Consider the following 21,156-nt stretch of genomic DNA (forward strand, 5'->3'; position numbering starts at 1 on the left):
CTTTTTACTCACAACTCTGATTTTATATCTCGCAATTCAGTTTAAATCTCGCAATTCAGAGTTTATATCTCGCAATTCAGTTTAAATCTCGCAATTCAGTTTATATCTCGCAATTCAGTTTAAATCTCGCAATTCAGAGTTTATATCTTGCAATTCAGAGTTTGTCTCACAATTTTGACTTTTTACTCACAACTCTGATTTTATATCTTGCAATTCAGAGTTTATATCTCGCAATTCAGAGTTTATATCTCACAATTCAGAGTATATATCTCGCAATTCAGTTTAAATCTCGCAATTCAGAGTTTATATCTCGCAATTCAGAGTTTATATCTCGCAATTCAGAGTTTATATCTCGCAATTCAGTTTATATCTCGCAATTCAGAGTTTATATCTCGCAATTCAGAGTTTATATCTCGCAATTCAAAGTTTATATCTCGCAATTCAGAGTTTATATCTCGCAATTCAGAGTTTATATCTCGCAATTAAAAGTTTATATCTCGCAATTCAGAGTTTATATCTCGCAATTCAGAGTTTATATCTTGCAATTTTGACTTTTTACTCACAACTCTGATTTTATATCTCGCAATTCAGAGTTTATATCTCACAATTTTGACTTTTTACTCACAACTCTGATTTTATATCTTGCAATTCAGAGTTTATATCTCGCAATTCAGAGTTTATATCTCGCAATTCAGAGTTTATATCTCGCAATTCAGTTTATATCTCGCAATTCAGAGTTTATATCTCGCAATTCAGTTTATATCTCGCAATTCAGAGTTTATATCTCGCAATTCAGAGTTTATATCTCGCAATTCAGAGTTTATATCTCGCAATTCAGAGTTTATATCTCGCAATTCAGAGTTTATATCTCGCAATTCAGTTTATATCTCGCAATTCAGAGTTTATATCTCGCAATTCAGAGTTTATATCTCGCAATTCAAAGTTTATATCTCGCAATTCAGAGTTTATATCTCGCAATTCAAAGTTTATATCTCGCAATTCAGAGTTTATATCTTGCAATTTTGACTTTTTACTCACAACTCTGATTTTATATCTTGCAATTCAGAGTTTATATCTCGCAATTCAGAGTTTATATCTCGCAATTCAGAGTTTATATCTCGCAATTCAGTTTATATCTCGCAATTCAGAGTTTATATCTCGCAATTCAGAGTTTATATCTCGCAATTCAAAGTTTATATCTCGCAATTCAAAGTTTATATCTCGCAATTCAAAGTTTATATCTCGCAATTCAGAGTTTATATCTTGCAATTCAGAGTTTATATCTTGCAATTCAGAGTTTATATCTCGCAATTCACAGTTTATATCTCGCAATTCAGAGTTTATATCTCGCAATTCACAGTTTATATCTCGCAATTCACAGTTTATATCTCACAATTCAGAGTTTATATCTCGCAATTCAGAGTTTATATCTCGCAATTCAGAGTTTATATCTCGCAATTCAGAGTTTATATCTCGCAATTCAGAGTTTATATCTTGCAATTCAGAGTTTGTCTCACAATTTTGACTTTTTACTCACAACTCTGATTTTATATATCTTGCAATTCAGAGTTTATATCTCGCAATTCAGAGTTTATATCTCGCAATTCAGAGTTTATATCTCGCAATTCAGAGTTTATATCTCGCAATTCAGTTTATATCTCGCAATTCAGAGTTTATATCTCGCAATTCAGAGTTTATATCTCGCAATTCAAAGTTTATATCTCGCAATTCAGAGTTTATATCTCGCAATTCAGAGTTTATATCTTGCAATTCAGAGTTTATATCTCGCAATTCAGTTTATATCTCGCAATTCACAGTTTATATCTCGCAATTCAGAGTTTATATCTCGCAATTCAGAGTTTATATCTCGCAATTCAGAGTTTATATCTCGCAATTCAGAGTTTATATCTCGCAATTCAGATTTTATATCTCGCAATTCAGAGTTTATATCTTGCAATTCAGAGTTTGTCTCACAATTTTGACTTTTTACTCACAACTCTGATTTTATATCTTGCAATTCAGAGTTTATATCTCGCAATTCAGAGTTTATATATCACAATTCAGAGTATATATCTCGCAATTCAGTTTAAATCTCGCAATTCAGAGTTTATATCTCACAATTCAGTTTATATCTTGCAATTCAGAGTTTATATCTCGCAATTCAGAGTTTATATCTCGCAATTCAAAGTTTATATCTCGCAATTCAGAGTTTATTTCTCGCAATTCAAAGTTTATATCTCGCAATTCAGAGTTTATATCTCGCAATTCAGAGTTTATATCTCGCAATTCACAGTTTATATCTCGCAATTCAGAGTTTATATCTTGCAATTCAGAGTTTATATCTCGCAATTCAGAGTTTATATCTTGCAATTCAGAGTTTATATCTCGCAATTCAAAGTTTATATCTCGCAATTCAGAGTTTATTTCTCGCAATTCAAAGTTTATATCTCGCAATTCAGAGTTTATATCTCGCAATTCAGAGTTTATATCTCGCAATTCAGAGTTTATATCTCGCAATTCAGAGTTTATATCTCACAATTCAGAGTTTATATCTCACAATTCAGAGTTTATATCTCGCAATTCAGAGTTTATATCTCGCAATTCAGAGTTTATATCTTGCAATTCAGAGTTTATATCTCGCAATTCAGTTTAAATCTTGCAATTCAGAGTTTATATCTCGCAATTCAGAGTTTATATCTCGCAATTCAGAGTTTATATCTCGCAATTCAGAGTTTATATCTCGCAATTCAAAGTTTATATCTCGCAATTCAGAGTTTATATCTCGCAATTCAAAGTTTATATCTCGCAATTCAGAGTTTATATCTTGCAATTCAGAGTTTATATCTCACAATTCAGAGTTTATATCTCGCAATTCAGAGTTTATATCTCGCAATTCTGAAAATCTTGCAATTACTTTTTTCCTCAGAATTGTGAGTTATAAAGTCTAAATTGTGAGATAAAAACCCACAATTGCCTTCTTATTTTTTTATTCCGCAGTGGAAACAAGCTTTCATAGGAGGCACAAGTGAGATAACTGGGGTCTTTTTCTGAGAAACATCTGAGGAGCGAGAGAATCGGGGGAAATTTGCTCTTCGTTTAATCTCAGTCCTCGATACACAATCGAGATATTAACGATCTCATTTGTGATCTTCCTCCCGTTGAGAGAGAGTGAATGTTCTGGAGTGTTTTCTGTAATGGTTTCTGGTGGCGGGGCAGATGATGTTTTGGGGTGCAGCTGTGTGTGAAAGAGAGGATAGATATGATCCTTTACGAATAAACGAGTCCGGGCGTATCATCAGCCTGTTCATTTCCCTTCCCGATGGGACTGATGGAAACACACGGTGGAAAAACCCAATAAATACAGGCGGAATCTAAACAGGCGGATAAACGAGTCAATAATGTCCACAGGTAGATGATGCTTATCTGCTTTTATTAATAAATGTAAGATATTTAATTCCAGCGTGGCGAACTGGAAGCTCTTTATACGCCCACACACACACACACACACACACACACACTGAGGCTGTTTGAGGTGTACATGTTGTAGAGCAGACGCCCACATGTGTGCCGCTTGTGTGAAATGTGAGAGGTCTGTTGTAAAGAGACTTTCATCACACACACACACTGTCGGCTTTTTCAATTTATCTACAAGTCAGTCACAGTTACATACTATAAGTGTGTCTTATGATTTTGAGTTTTTGTCAATTTTGAGAATTTGTGTGTGTGTGTGTGTGTATGTGTGTGAGATTGCATGTGTGTCTTTGTGTGTGTGTGTGAGTTTGCATGTGTGTGAGTTTGCGTGTGTGTCTTTGTGTGTCTTTGTGTGTGTGTGTGTGTGTGTGTGTATATGAGTGAGTGAGTGTGATTTTGTGAGTGTGTTTATGTGAGTGTGTGTGAGTGAGTGAGTGAGTGAGTGAGTGAGTGAGTAAGTGAGTGAGTGAGTGTGATTTTGTGTGTGTGTATGTGAATGAATGATTGAGTGAGTTAGTGTGATTTTGTGTGTGTGTGTGTGTGTGTGTGTGTGTGAATGTGAGTGACTGAGTGAGTGAGTGTGATTTTGTGTGTGTGTATGTGAGTGAGTGTGTGTATGTGACACTGTGTGTGTGTGTGTGTGTGTGTGTGTGTGTGTGTGTGTGTGTGTGTGAGTGAGTGAGTGACTGAGTGAGTGAGTGTGTTTGTCTTTGTATGCCAGGCTCATATGACATGAATCAGTGTTATATCAGGTGTTATATTAATGTTTCTGCAGTGATGGGAGTTTGATTGATGAGGCGCGTCTCATTTCTAAAGCACCTGCCCAAAACCCGCCCAGCATATTAATAAAGACTGACATTATGAATTTATACACACACACACACACAATCTCTCTCTCAGAGACAGACACCGCAGGTGTGACCTGTATGAGGCCTTCCCTGAGAAAAAGAGAGATGAAGTAGAGAAACAGTGAATGTTTGTTTTCTTCTTGCAGACACACACCTCTCTCTCTGTATTACTCTCTACAACTGATCACATCTCTTCCAGAAGTTCCTGTCAGATTTATCAAACAACGATAGTTCTATCACCATGGCGATCTGTCGTCTCGTCTCCACGACGATGAGACAGCGATGTCTGCGGGAAGATGCAACAGACTGAGGGAGAGAGAGAGAGAAAGGGAGAGAGAGAGAGAGAGGGAGAGAGAGAGAGGGAGAGAGAGAGAGAGAGAGAGAGAGCGAGAGAGAGACTGTTTTCAGCTCTAGGAAGTTCAGACTCTGAATGGACAAATTGTAAAGGAGGAGATCAAAGCTTCCTCTCTTTGGGAAAACCTGACAGAGATGTGATTAAAGATCCGTCCTCTGAGAGAACCAGAAGTAATGAGTGCGTTCAACGTGAAATCAGAGCTGACCTGTTTTACGTTCTTCTGGTGTTATTGTGCATTCGTTTCTCAGGAACCAACAATAATCCGCTGCAAATAACCATTCTTCAGGATGCTGTTTTGTCAGAGTGCATTGTGGGAAGCCGTGATGTACTGTATATCTGGGGACACAAAGAGTTTGACGGAGAGGAGAAGTTGGCTCTGAAATGGTTTGTGCCCCTGCGGACGGTCGAACACATTCTGCCAGTGTTTGTGTGTCGACACGGTTCAAGTTATCTCGGCTACGCAGCACTTGTTCCAGGACAGAGTGTGTTTGCATGACGAACTGTTGTTGTTGGTCACCTCTAGTTTAATCCTTCACCTTGGGATGTGACAGCGCTCCTTCCCTCCCTCTCTCTGTCTCCCTGTCTCTCTCTCTCTCTCTCTCTCTCTCTCTCTTCACATTTAGGGCCAGATTTACTAACAGCTTGCGTCAGTGCAAACGCTCTTTTGCTGTTAAAAACTACTGTCAGTATTTACTAAAGATACGCAGTGAAAAATTAGCGCTGGAAAGGTGTGGACAGGGTTATTTTTGTGGCTGATCTTGTTGCATATGCATTTGTAGGAGTTTCCCTTTCAGACGGAAGATTTATGGGAGGAGAGTAAGAGTATTTAAATGAATCATGCAAGGTGATTTACTAGGGTTTGCGCTCATCAATTTACTGGTATTTTCACCATTATTTACCGCCCTAAAAAAGCATGTCTAAACCAGACACTAATTTGCGCTAGATTGTGTTGGTCATTATGGAAATGATCCGGCTGCGTCTGTTCTTTAATTTGCGTGTCGACAGTAGATCCTGAGCAGAACTTTCCTCTCCCATCGGCACTTTTATGGGATTGTGTTCTCACGCTAATCTGCCCTGTTTAGTAAATCTGGACCCAAAAAGTCAGACTTTTGTTCAAGTCTCCTGCTGTTCAGATTTGTCTTTTTAGTTAAGTATTTTTTGATAGTTTTCACTCTAACAGTTTATTTTTACAGTTTTGATTTAGGTTTTATTTGTTTGATTTAGTTTAACAGAGTCTATTGCAATCAATAGTCTTCTTCTTCTTCTTCTTCTTCTTCTTCTTCTTCTTCTTCTTCTTCTTCTTCTTCTTCCGTTCTTGAGTGTATGTCAGCTTATAGAAACGCTTGCGGGGAAGTTATGAAATTTGGCACACAGATAGAGGACAGTCTGAACATTAACCACAGCAATTTTGGAGTCTCTAACTCAATTCCTCTAGCGCCAAAAATTTCACTTTTTGTTTATGAGTCGAACGATACCCAATTTCCCCCATGTCAGCCATTTTGTGCATTAGCCATTTTGAATTTTGTTGTAAAATGCTATATTTTACGAACAGATTGGCGTATCGTTGCGAAACTCGGTATGTGTCTTCAGCACCTTTGCCTGAAGGTTCTCAAAAGGTTTTGAGACAAAAAAAAATGCTAATAGCTTTTGATTAAATTAGCCTATTTAAATGAAACATTTCATGGTTCATGCCAAGAACATAGACACCAATTTTGTCATATTCGGCCAAACTTCCTGTCCGCCATGTTGATTTTCTTTCAAAAACTACTTTTTCAAACTCCTCCTAGACCATTTGTCTGATTTTCACCAAGTTCGATCATCTTCAGACTATGCCGGCAAAAAGTTTGTAAACCGCAAATCTGTTTTTGTAAACCGCATCAATGAATTCAATGAAATGAAGCCAAAACGACTCTGAGGCTGAATCTCTGCAATACTTTGTCATATTGACACCAAACTTTTCTTGTGTCATTGTCACCTCACTCTGATCACAACACATCAGTTTGTTCACAGCGCCACCTATTGGTCAAAAGTGACAAACCACTAAATCATATTACTAGTGATTGTATTTTATAATTTTTCAGCCAGTTTGCCTTAAATCATCTTAATATGTCTTTAATTGCTCATTGTTGCAGTTGGTCTGACGCTCCCAGCCATGTTGGCATGACTTATTGTGACTTTTTGTGCCTTATTCTTTAAATCAGTGTCACTGTTTCTGAACTCCCTGAAACGCCTCCATTGTAGAGTTTCTCCTGGGAATGAACACGTCACAGTATTCCTCATTTAAATAATTCATACGAAGGATAAAGGGGCAAAGCCTGGTTGAGTTAGTTAGTAGTGTGTTGAAACTGGAGGCTATGGTAAGAGGCGGTACATTTCCCAAACACACTCGAAGCGCTTGACCAATCACAACACACTGATCCAGCCGACCAATCAGAGCACAGTGTGCTTTTCAGAAGGAGGGGCTTCATAGAGACAGGAACTAAACAGAGCGTTACAGACAGACTTGGAAGAGAGGAGCTGCAACAATGGAGAATCTGGGAAAAATAATGTGTTTTATGAACATTCAAGCATGAACACATATTCTAGTAGAGCCCAAAAACAAAATCAAGACTTTGCAAAAGGGCATAATATGGCCTCTTAAAGAGAAACGCCTGAGATAAAGATGGTACTGTAATAAAACTGAGAGCATACGAGCCTACAACACAAACAATGTATCATTTTCAGTAGAGTTCCTCGGAATCCCCCATAAGCACCCACTCCAATGCTGTCGCCATGGCTACAGTCTCGGCCAATGGTGTCGCAGCCAGCAGTGAGGTCATCAGTCCCTCCACGCAACCACACAGGGTGTCAAATGAGTTTGCCCACAATGATGCCATCTGCACTGTTTGTGTGTGTGTGTGTGTGTGTGTGTGTGTGAGAGAGCTCATTTGCATTAGTTTCATTATTAAGGTTACTGTCCTTATCTGTCCCGGCTGAAGGGTGTGTGTGATTTTATGTCTGTGTTTTGTATTAAGTTTAACCCAGGGTTGATTTCTGCAGCTGACCTGTCGGCAGGGGTGTAATCGCATTAACAAACACACACATGCACACAATCACACACAAGCTCAGTTACAAAACCTACTCAGACGGCATTTAAGGCTTCATACGTGCACTTCATATGAGGAGCGCTGTTCGTTTAGTGCTTGAGATGCTGCCTATAAAGAACACATTTCAGTTCTGATGCTCATTAGGATTTGGCTGCAAAATCATACATGCACAAACTTTTTTTTTTAAATGTGTGAATCAGTGTGTTTATATATAACCCTTTGACATTATATATAAACATATGAACTCATAAATCACCTCCATTCAATCGTAATGTGTGGTTTTAGTGCATCGATGTCCTGGATCAATGATCAGTGCCATTTGATCTGACTGTCTACTTCTGTGTCTCACACACATTTACACTTACATACAGATGCGTGTGAGATTTCCACATCAACAATTATCAGTCTTTTAAAAATATGCCTCTAGTTGTCATGGTTACTGGGGAAACTGGCAGCACAGACAGAGAAAAATAATGAGTCATTTGTGTGCGGGTGTTCATTTAATTGGCAATTTGTATCTACTTTGTATCGAAACTATTTAATTTGCTCAAATGTATCAGTCAGTGTACGTTTCTGGAAGGCTTCACGTAGCTGAACGGAATGCTTCAACATGACGCTGCCAAAACACACACGCGCACACACACACACTCACAGACGGACACACACACAAATGCACACACACCCATGGCGCACACACACTTTCACAAACAGAAGCACACACACTTACACGCATACACACACACACAAACACACACAGACGCACACACACTTTCACAAACAGAAGCACACACACTTACACGCATGCACACACACACAAACACACACAGACACTCACAGACGCACACACACAGACATACTCAGACACTCACACACACACACACCCGCGCATATACACACTCACTCACACACACACACACTCACACACACACACACACACACACACATGCACACTCACACATACACACTAACAAACTCACACGCACACACACACACACTCACACACACACACACACACACACACACACACGCAAACACACTCACACACACACACACACACACACACTCACACACACAAACACACTCACACACATACACGCACACGCACACACACACTCACACACACAAACACACTCACACACATATGCACACTCACACATGCACACTCACACATACACTAACAAACTCACACACACACACAAACACACACTCACAGACGCACACGTACACACACTCACACACACAATCACACACTCTCTCACACACACACACACGCACACTCACACATACACATGCTAACAAACTCACACACACATACACACTCACACACTCTCTCACACACGCACTCATGATGACTGACAGCAGAAGATGCATGTGATCCTCCTCACACTGATGTTGTTGTTCTCTCTCCTCAGTGACGGGTGGGCGGACCGCTATGATGTCACTGACGGGTATGTGCGCGAGGCCGCCGGCGGGATCACGATTAAACTGCAGTCCGCAGACGTCAAGTGGTTTGACGATTACTACCTGAAACTACGTCCCGACAATAACCCACGAAATCCCTGGTTCCCCGAGTTCTGGCAGCACCGGTTCCACTGCCGGCTGAAAGGACACCCGCAGGACAACAACAAATACAACAGAACCTGCGGCAGTAAGTACACTCAACTCAATTCAACTCAGCTCAATTCAACTCAACTCAATTTAATTCAATTCAATTTACATTTATCTGTATAGCTAAAAATGTATTAATTTAAACAATGTAATAATTTAAGGCAGAAACAATGAACTCATTGAAGTAATGAATACTTGTTTGTTTACAAATGATGACAAGTGACTACAATATTAAAACAACTACGTGTGTGTGTGTGTGTGTGTGTGTGTGTCCTCATGTGCTCCCACGATGACGTCTAGACGTCTAGATGGGACTGAGTAAAGCCGTAACCTTTACGAGTAACAATAGTCTAAGAACAGACAGGAATGAATTATGTTCTTTCATCCAGACTTCCTCTTCAGATATCACATCTTCCATTAGTCTCGCTGTCTTTATCCGGGCTCCTGCTTGAGTTCAAAGAAACTTGAAAAACTTGCTCCTATTTAAGGAAAAAAGAAGAAAAGAACAACCACAACTTCCCTCTGAAACCTGAATCAAAACTGCTTGCATATAAACCAACAGGAGCAACAGTTAGGAGAGAAATTATGTTTTTAATGTCAGTTCAAAGCCTCGTTTTTCAATCAGAGCGTGCTGAGGGGATCAAACAGTTTTGAATGAAATTAAATTTGGTGTGAAAACAAGACTTTCAACTACAATACACAATCACAAACAGACTAAAGCCCAAAGTATGCTTCAGTTTAGCCTTTCACAGTACACTATACTTCATTTGATAGCAGACAGTCGACACGCATGCTGGAAAGTTTCATCTTTGTTTGGTGTGACAAGATAAAAATGTCTTTGTACTCTTGTCAAGTAGTTTAACAGCCAGTGAACATGCTTTTTTTTTTGTATGGAACAAAGCAGGTTTGATATTGATAGTAGTAAAAGTAGTAGTAGTGAAAGCTGTTTTTTCAGTTTCTTTAATTTTGAAACAACAGGCCATTGTTAATGCAAAAACTGAGCGTAAATAGTAGAAAAATCATGCTGAATGCATACAGTATGCGCTAAAGGTCGACCGATTAATCGGTTTTGCTGATTAATCGACACCGATAACCGATTGCTGGAACAAAGTACAGTATATTTTCATGGGTCAGTGCTGTTTTTACACTTTTGTAATAAAGTTCAGCACTATTTTATGTTATGTTTAGTTTCATTCAGTATCTATTTTAAAAACTATCGGTTGATTAATCGGTTTTGCTGATTAATCGGCACCGATAACCGATTGCTAGAACAAAGTAGGGTACATTTTCATGGTTCAGTGCTGTTTTTACACTTAGGCCGTGTGTCCACCAAAGCGTTTTTAGCCAGCTGAAAACGCCTAGCTGTGGGCGCTTGAGAACGTTTTGGCAGCGTTACGTTTTTTTCAGTTGAGACGGTTTGCTTGTTATGATACTATCCGCGTGTTACTAGTATCTCATTTCACACATATTTTGTTTCTGTGATGTTTCTATATTAAAATGTCGATACAATGTAATGTATTTTCTCTGGCTTTTGTTTTAAATGATTTTTTTCCCGTTATTATGCTTGTTGTTGTCATCTGTTGACGTTGTACAAGCAGAATGTGGCGGTTGGTTGGTGTGGTATTAGTCCCGCCCCTCCTCCACTGTGATTGGACGGTTGTGAAATGACAGTGATGAGCGCTGCGTTTTACCCAAAGTTGAACATTCCTCAACTCTCAGCGACCTGTAAAAAACTCTGAACGCTCAGCGTTTCAGCGTGAAAAAGACGCTTAGCACCTCGTTACGCTCATGGCGTTTTTAAAATGCGGCGCTCCCGTTGAAAACAATTGAAAAAATATGCCAGCCGCGTGAAAAAAACGCTTTGGTGGACACACGGCCTTATGTAATAAAGTTCAGCACTACTTTATGTTAAACTAAACATGTTATGTTTAGTTTCATTCAGTATCTATTTTAAAAACTATCGGTTGATTAATCGGTTTTGCTGATTAATCGGCACCGATAACCAATTGCTAGAACAAAGTACGGTACATTTTCATGGTTCAGTGCTGTTTTTACACTTATGTAATAAAGTTCAGCACTATTTTATGTTCTTTATTTTCATTCATTATCTGTTTTAAAAACCATCGGTTGATTAACCGTTATCGGCCAGCGTGGGCCCAACTGGTTATAGTTATCGGTAAAATCTGTTGACTCAAGTATGCGCATGCTATCCTGCTGATGAAATGTACGTGATGTTCGCTGTGTGCCTACTCTAGTATACGTTTAAAAACTGAAGTACACTTTGGGCTTTAGGCCTCGTTTATTCCTAGTCTTTTTCTTCAAGTAGTCCAACTGCTTTTTACATCGTCTCCTCTTTAAATTTTAAATATTAAACTTTTAATACATTTTTTGCTTTTTATTGCTATTTTTATTTCTTATGCATTTGGTGTGATTATTTGTTTTAATGTGCTATATAACTAAACTTGCCTTGCCTCTCAAATCACGAAATACCGGTGTAAACAAGGTGAAGTGTGTTTTGTGATTCGATTTGTAGCAAGAGTCCCGAAACAAGACTAAAGCACTGTATACTCACATATACTATGGATAATTTGGGGTATAATATTATGCTGCGTGACGTCTTTTTATTGTTCTTTTGCATTTCAGGACCATTATCTGTTCACACTGGAATCTGATATTGGCCACATTTAAAACAACAGTGTGAACAGCTGTACAAAAAAACAACTAAGAACAAAGACTCGCAGTGTGAACGTAGCCTTAGCCAGCATGCAATGCATTAGCATTCAGTCGAAAACGCTTGAACGGTACATCTCTCAGCCTGATAAAGACACCCTCTGAGATGGAAATATGGGTCTCTCCACTGCATGAAATCAGTTTCACAGAACATAAGCAAATTAGCACAGTTCATCATTTGACCGGCCTACAGGGTACGAGCAGGAAAAGACGAGTTATCTGTCATTAACCCCAATCTCTTCCTCTCTCAGAGCGCGATTCTCTGCGGCAGCAATACGCTCAGGACACCAAGATGGGTTTCGTGATCAACGCCATCTACAGCATGGCCCACGGCCTTCATAACATGCAGAAATCTCTGTGTCCCGGTGTGGTGGGACTGTGTGATGCCATGAGACCCATCGACGGCGCCAAGCTCCTCGAGTTCCTCATGAAGACCAACTTCACCGGAGTGACCGGGGAAAACATTTACTTTGACGAGAACGGAGATTCGCCAGGGAGGTAGGAGCTTCCCTTCATTCATCCACGACCAAACCAATCAGCCAGTCCACCAATTAATAAGATAATCAATCCATCAAGTCGACAGTTAGTCAATGAGTGGATCAATGCATCAGTCATTTTGATGAATTCACCCTTCATCTTCATTCCGTTCCACTAAATCAATAGCGCTTTTTGTGTTTGACGGCTCATAGTTACGTGATCATGAACTTCAAGAAGATGGGGAAAGATTACTTCGACTACACAAACGTGGGCAGCTGGGACATCAGTGGACTGCAGATCAATGACGACGAGATCTGGCCCAACAAAGAGGACATCATCAAATCGGTGTGCAGTGAACCCTGCGATAAAGGTCAAATCAAGGTCAGGAAACAGTCACACTCGCAATGTTTCATTCTCAGTAATCATGTATTTATCAATTGCATTATGCGTGTGGGCATGTATTGGAGTGAGAAGTAAAACTCAACTGGTTTTACATTGAAAATCAAGTTGTGAGTTAGCAAAAAAACTAAAATCAAATAAAAAAAATCAAACATAGAAATTGAGAGGTTAATACTATACTTTACTATAGGCCAAACCACATGACTTGGGTCTTTATAATTTGAGTGATTTCTTAAATTAATTTTTGATGGTTTCATGCTTTCTGTATCTAATAATTCCCTGCATAAACACATCAAGGCTCAAACCACATTTATAGTTGCATGTGAACCTGTATTTGATGTCTGGATATGGCATAATTGATCAATCTTGTGTAGTTTTACTCATTGTTTTTAGAATGAGATCTTTACATTTGGAAACCCCAAAATGTCAACATTAATGTAATCTTAATAATAATAAAATAAAATGACCTTTTGTTTACTTAGTTATTGCAACAACTTATACAAATTAAAAATGTTTGGTATTGTATTGTCACCACTTGAAAATTGGAGTTCTGAAGTAAAAAAAAGTTGAGTACGACTTTTGTTGTTGTTTTTATGTCAATAAAAAAGGTGTTTATTATATTTACTATATATATTTATTAAAATGTTTTTTTCCAAATGTTTTAAATAATATTAATTTAAAATAAAGAATCAAATAATAAATATTAATATAATGTTTTAATTAATATTATACAATACATTTAAAATGTATGTAAATATTTTAGAAATAAATATTTAATAGTAAATAAACATACTATAATATTTATATTTACTGCATAATACAAATATTATAAGAATATTATTATAATTTCTGTATTTAATATATTAATTAAAATATGTATATTTAATATGTTAACACACACACACACACATATATATATATATATATAGTTTTCAAATGTTTTAAATTAATATTAATAATGAATGAATGACTGAATATTAATTTAATATTTTAATTAATATCATCCAATGCATTTAAAATATATGCAAATATTTAATAGTAAATACTATAATATTTATATTTACTACATAAATATTTAATTTTGTAAAATATAATTATATTATTATTAAATTCTGTATTTAATATATTAATTAAAAGATGTATATGTAATATATATTCATAATATATATGTAAATATGTATATGTATGTATATATATATATATGTATGTATGTGTATATGTGTATATATGTATATGTATATGTATATTTCATTAATATATATATATATATATATATATATCATAATCTCATCTAAATATACATATTTTATTTAATATATAAAAAATATTCAATACACAACTTATCCATTTTCCATGGCCTGTAAAATCGCAGTTATAAAGCATAAATCATAAAATGGCAAAATGTAAAATTTGATTAGTTTTGCTCTCCTAAATTGTACTATTTGCATTTAGCATAGTCCCCCCCCCCCCCCCCCCAGCTGAGAATCACTGCCTTACCACCTGATGAGATTATGATGGCATGTCACGTGATTCTCTCTCATCTGCAGGTGATCCGTAAAGGAGAGGTCAGCTGCTGTTGGACATGCACTCCCTGTAAGGAGAACGAGTTTGTTTTCGACGAGTACACGTGTCGCGCGTGTGAACTGGGATCTTGGCCCACCCATGACCTCACCGGTGAGTCGACAGACACATAAACCCACTGCAAAGATCAGATCGATGACAATTCTACCCCCAATTCTCATGAATTCCCTGCTCGTGCTTGTGCCTGTTGAGGGTTCAATAACACACTTTATCCGCCTCTATTCAGTTTGGCAAATCTAATTGTGTAAAGTGCTCGAGCCCGGACGCACACGGATACTCAAACACAAATCTAACATTTCATGGAGTGTCGTTTGGGATCCCAAATCACCACCAAAACGACTTATTTGCCAAATGCGTGTTTGCATCTCTCTCACATTGCCTATAATAGAAAGGGAAAAAAAGAAAGAGAGACATGTGTGCCATAGAAAGCCAATGCATTTCAATAAATAATTTCAGGAGAAAACGAATACACACAGTCATTGAGCTAAAAGGTTAACAGCATCAAAATCGTCTGAGTTGAACTTATCAAACCTGTCTCGCTGTGATCAGCCCACACACTTTAATACCATCTATTTATACCATCAGATAGAATGAGATGAATCATATAGCAAATATAACCATGTACTGTCCATTTTTACTGTCCATTTTTTTAAATTAATGTATGCCAGTGCAACACCCTCCTCCATAATATTAGGGCATTGTGGGTAAGTTATAGCAAGTCATTATATACTATACAGTTCTCTGGCAATGGAAAGGTGCCATTCTTAAAGGTATAACATATTTATTTGAACAAATCTTAAAAATATTTGCTTATAATATTTTATCTAATATAATTGATGATATTATACTTATATTTTAGAAAATACAAATATATATATTTTTATTGTAAATATTTATATAATAAATATAAATGTTCTATTTACTTATCCACTAAAATTATTATTTGTTTTCTAAAATATTTCTATATTTTCTTTTTTTTTTTTTTTATCAATAATCAAGTATAATATCATATATTATATTATATAAATTAAAGGATCAGATATTTTAAACATTTTAGTTTGTATAGTAAATATTTATATAATAAATATATATGTTACTGTATGTTGAATTTTATAGTATGTTTATTATTTACTTTTTTTTTTTTTCCTAAAACATTTCATCAACCAAAAAATGTTAGAGTTAGTTCATCCAAAAATGAAAATTCTGTCATAATTTACTCACCCTGAAGTTCTTCCAAACCTATACGAGTTTCTTTCTTATGCTGAACACAAAAGAATTTTCAATCTTGAAGAATGTCAGTAACCAAAGTGTGGATGGACCCCATTGACTTTCAAAGTAAGGACCAGTTACCCATATTCTTCAAGATAGAAAATCCTACAGATTAGGAACAACTTGAGGGTGAGTAAATGCTAACAGAATTTACATTTTTGGGTGAACCATCGCTTCAAGTGCCATTTTATAATGATTTTTTTTTTAAATTATCCACTAATCACAATCTTTTGGAAAAAATCTTACTAATTCTCTTTCTCTCGTCTTGTTTTAGGATGTGACCCGATCCCAGTGGAGTTCCTGAGGTGGGGCGACCCTGAGCCCATCGCAGCCGTGGTCTTCTCCTGCTTGGGTCTGATGGCCACGTTCTTCGTCACCTCCATCTTCATCATCTATCGCGACACTCCAGTGGTGAAGTCGTCGAGTCGTGAGCTGTGCTACATCATCCTGGCGGGGATCTGTCTGGGATACCTCTGCACCTTCTGTCTCATCGCGAAACCTCACGTGATCTACTGCTACTTGCAGCGGCTGGGCATCGGCCTATCGCCCGCCATGAGCTACTCGGCCCTCGTCACCAAGACCAATCGCATCGCTCGTATTCTGGCCGGCAGCAAAAAGAAAATCTGCACCAAGAAACCTCGTTTCATGAGCGCGTGCGCCCAGCTAGTGATCGCCTTTCTTCTTATCCTTCTGCAGTTGGGCATCATCGTGGCGCTTTTCTTGATGGAGCCTCCCGACGTCGTTCACGCTTATCCCTCAATCCGCGAGGTCAACCTCATCTGCAATACCACTAACTTGGGTGTGGTGGCGCCATTGGGCTACAACGGCCTCCTCATCATGAGCTGCACCTTCTACGCCTTCAAGACGCGCAACGTCCCGGCCAATTTTAATGAAGCGAAGTACATCGCCTTCACCATGTACACCACCTGCATCATCTGGCTGGCCTTTGTTCCCATTTACTTCGGCTCCAACTACAAGACCATCACCATGTGCTTCTCCGTCAGTCTGAGCGCCACCGTGGCTCTGTGTTGCATGTTTGCGCCGAAGGTTTACATTATCCTCGCTAAACCGGAGAGGAACGTCCGCAGCGCGTTCACTACGTCGACGGTTGTGCGGATGCACGTGGGAGACGGGAAATCATCATCCGCGGCCAGCCGGTCCAGCAGCCTGGTCAACCTATGGAAGAGACGAGGCTCGTCGGGAGAGACGCTCAGGTGTGTGTTCAATTGTGCAGCAATTAAATACTAGATTTGCATTTCGTATAGAAAAGAGGTACGTTCATACCCAGCAAGCAATGTTGCGTTTAAAAGACATCTAATAGCCGTCCAAACACAGCCCAGACGTCTAGGCTAAAACAAGGAAAGATTTAGGCTGTCAGTAGACGTCTAAACCATAGCCCAAGAATAGACTAGTCATCAATTAGAGAACAAAAAAATATAGGGGTGTAACAATATATCGTGTCACAATATATTGCAATACAAAAATGCAACAATATGTGACAATATTTATTGTGTATAGCTCACCCAAAGTAAAAATTACTGTGTGAGAAAAAAAAAAAAGTTTTCAGAGTTTGTGTCAGTGCTACATTAAACTACTATATATAATGTTGAATATAATGTATAATAATGCAATGGGGGAATATATGTGGGTCCTGTTGATGCCAAATATCTTATCTTACTAGTAAAAAGTGACATTACATTATTTTAAATATATCTAGTCAGTGAAGAGTGCAAGTATATTCATCTAAAATAATTCAGTATTTTCAGCTTCAGAATCATGAATATTTATATTCTGGTGTCTCTATTGTCCTGTGTTTCCAGCATCAAGTCAAAGCCTATTCATTTACACCCACAATGTAACACCAAATTTAGCATTTTAATCAACAGTACATTTTTTGTTAACCTTTTATCATACGTCTTGGAGTATCACAATAATATCGTGACATGAGGGTATCGTTACACCCTTAAAGAAATGAAATGAGTGAAGAAATGAAACCAGACACCTTGTAATCACTGTTTACTCTGCTTACAAGATGGAATATCATACATCTCGCAAGTTATTTTGGCAAAAACGACATGTAACCAAATTCAAGGTTATTTTGGCTAAAAGTGGGTTACTCATAGCCAGACTATATCGAGTTTATAGTTAACCTAAACGGTGAAATGAAAGCTATTGCTTGCTGGGTAGCAAGAAAAGAGTAGTGTTAAAATTTCAGGTTTTATGCATTGGTTCTGTGAAAATGAATTGAGTTGCTCTGCTGTTGTAATAACACTCAGTGTATGTCTTGTTTGTGCAGTAATGATAGGGCTGTTAAGTTATTGACATCCATAAAAAGAGAGTGATTACCTTAGACAACCTGTGATTATAGAAATGAATGTACGAATGTTTTAAAGGTGCAGGTAGAGATTTCTGGTAAACGCTGTTGATATTTAAAATCGCCAAAACAAACATGCCCCTACCCACACTGACCACACCCCTATCTCGTTGCCTCCGCCCCCACATCCATGTTAATGTCAGGGCTTGACATTAACACCCCCCAAATACAGGTCTATTTCAGCCGTGGCGTGTAACTCAGTCACTCCTACTAGCCACTTTGGAGGTTTTCAATTGCAATTAATAGTCTTTTAAAAAAAGCATCTGAAATAATAAAACTAAGTGCAATGTAGTGTTGTCAAAAATAGCAATACATTTCAATACGGAAATATCTGAAACACTTCCAACACTCATTTTCCACAGAATAGATACATGATAGCAGCTGTTCTCTCTCTCATCTCTCAGACAGCGAGCTACGCACAAACCCGCCTCCCTTCAATCACTTGTTTATTTCGCTCCGGATGAATAATGTTGCTGTTACAGGGCCTGAATTTCGGCGTGGGACCCCAAAGTGCTCACACCCGTAAAGCCGCATCTCAGGACTAAATTGAGTTCTTTTTCAGAGACATATATGTTGAGCGCGTCAACACAATGGCCAATCAGAGGTGTTTAAGAATCCATTCAACAGCGCTCAAAATGCTAGAGGGAAATGCAAAAATCACATTTTTTAAATTTCAGTACTGAGTCGGCACCGAAGTCTGTGCTTTTGACAACACTACATGATAGTTTACCACATAATCTCTGTGTTCAGATATACTACATGCATAGATAGATAGATAGATAGATAGATTGATTGATTGATTGATTGATTGATTGATAGATAGATAGATAGATAGATAGATAGATAGATAGATAGATAGATAGATAGATAGATAGATAGATAGATAGTTTTTTTGCAACCATTTTTAACAGTAAATATTATTTTAACTGTTGTTTCAGCTCTAATGGGAAGTCGGTGACTTGGGCCCAGAATGAGTGCAGTTCCAAAGGCAACCACCTGTGGCAGCGTCTCTCGTTCCACATCAAGAAGCGCGAAAACAATCAGACGGCCGTGATCAAACCTTTCTCCAAAACGTCTGAGGGACGCTACTGCGGAGGCAGCGACATCAACACCGACAACAGTAACAACAAGATGCTCTACGAGGTCACCGAAGCGGAGGAGCGCTACCCCGTCACCTACCGGCCCCAGACACCCTCGCCAATCAGCACCGTGACCCAAAGAGCGAGTATTTCTTTAGCGCAAAGCAATGACTCCCAGGTCATGAGCGTCTCCACGTACATGTGTCAGCCTCAGCATCGCGGTAACGTTTCGTGCGGCGGAAGTGCGTCGCAGGGCTCGCTAATGGAGCAGATTAGCTGCGTGGTGAACCGTTTCACCGCTAACATCAGCGAGCTCAACAGCATGATGCTCACCAGTTCTCCTCCGGGAAGCACCGCGGTTTTATCCACCAGCGCTTCTGCTCACGCTCACGCACAGGAACCCTGCTGCCCTCCGGCCTACCGCCTGTCCCGAGAGATTTCCATGCCGTCCACCATGACGACCTATGCTGAAATACAGCCCCTCCCACCGGTGGAGCCTAACGTGGGTCGACCCTCACCCTCCTGCCATCTTCCCGGTTCATCGCGGCTCAAAACGTCACCAACGACCAGCGGGAAGGAGCTTAAAGTGGGCGTGTCCACGGTTATGGAGTCGGCGTCCAATCAGCTTGAGCTTGAGGAACTGCTAGCGCTGACTCCGCCCTCCCCCTTCAGGGACTCCGTCGGGTCGGGAAGCGCCTCGCCAAGTTCTCCCGCTTCGGATGCCGAAATGTCCGCACTTCCGCTTGTCCCGAAATACGATTGCCTGGTGCTCCGACACTACAGCCAGAGTTCGTCTTCATTATGAGGACCAGCATGGCGGACAGCAGAATGAAGAATGGAGCGCTAAATGGCGTAAATAATGTTGCCGGAGACGGACACGGCTTGAGTGTGTGTGTTTACATGTTCTCACCTTCGGACCAATGCAAAACCGGGCTCTGCCGGCCCTGCAGAGAAATATCTCCAACATCAGACCTGCAGTAGTTTCTCAGTCGTTCGTCTAGTTTGGCGTTCCGTTGGTCTGTTTTGGTAGTGGCCTTAAACAAACATGGCTTTCATCTAATTAGTGCTGTTTCTATGACTACGATATGTTGGTGTCCCCCCAAAAGGGTGTTGGTGGACGAACACACAGGGAGATCCACCTGCGTCACGGGGATGTTCCCGTACACGGACATTACAAGCCTTTTTTTGTTCCTTTCATCATCAAACAATGAGATTATTAAGGGCTGGAAAAAGACACGGCAGCAAAGGGAAAAGCCTGTTTAATTACATGTTGCTTCGCTCGTACCCGACTGCTGGTACACTGTAATAATTAAAGAGTCCGAGGTGACGTCTCCGATGCTTTCCAAGATTCAAACGCAATCTTTGAACAAAGTGCTTTGTTTGATGTACCACAGGACGGTGTGAGAGAGCAAACAGACAGATATTCAGATAGAAACAGATATTCAGACACATCAGTCATTGTCCATGATCTTCTCTTCTCCTTTTTCTCTCCCTTTTCTCTTAATTCTTCCAGTTTTTTCCCCATTTTTCTACCTGCCTTTTTCAGGAACAGAGCATATATGGGTAAATCTAATGAAACCTGTCCAGATTATATGTGACCCTGGATCACAAAACCAGTCACAAGTCGCACGGGTGTATTTGTGGCAATAGCCAACAATACATGGTATGGGTCAAAATTATAGATTTTTCTTTTATGCCAAAAATCATTAGGATATTAAGTAAAGATCATGTCCCATGAAGATATTTTGTAAATTTCCTGCCATAAATATATAAAACATTTATTTTTGTGAGTGAATGCAGCAGTCGAGAACATAAATGGACAACTTTAAAGGAGATTTTCTCAATGTTTAGATTTTTTTGCACCCTCAGATTCCAGATG

At 38.9% G+C, this 21,156-nt stretch overlaps 1 protein-coding gene across 1 annotated transcript in view; it reads left to right on the top strand.

Annotated features, from left to right (window-relative positions):
- Window positions 1-20,850, top strand: part of grm5b (glutamate receptor, metabotropic 5b) — a gene marked incomplete at its 5' end in the record, with an annotated part of 65,961 nt that extends 45,111 nt beyond the window's left edge. Inside the window, 6 exons of the mRNA XM_084127088.1 lie at window positions 9,173-9,408; window positions 12,350-12,596; window positions 12,788-12,956; window positions 14,522-14,648; window positions 16,099-17,038; window positions 19,137-20,850. Of these exons, the coding sequence (XP_083983214.1) occupies window positions 9,173-9,408; window positions 12,350-12,596; window positions 12,788-12,956; window positions 14,522-14,648; window positions 16,099-17,038; window positions 19,137-20,082 (2,665 nt within the window). The 3' untranslated portion in view covers window positions 20,083-20,850. The remainder of the gene's footprint in view (window positions 1-9,172; window positions 9,409-12,349; window positions 12,597-12,787; window positions 12,957-14,521; window positions 14,649-16,098; window positions 17,039-19,136) is intronic.
- Window positions 20,851-21,156: the final 306 nt, after the last annotated feature.

This window comes from Abramis brama (genome assembly GCF_963993115.1).
Source record: "Abramis brama genome assembly, chromosome: 10".
Taxonomy (NCBI): domain Eukaryota; kingdom Metazoa; phylum Chordata; class Actinopteri; order Cypriniformes; family Leuciscidae; genus Abramis; species Abramis brama.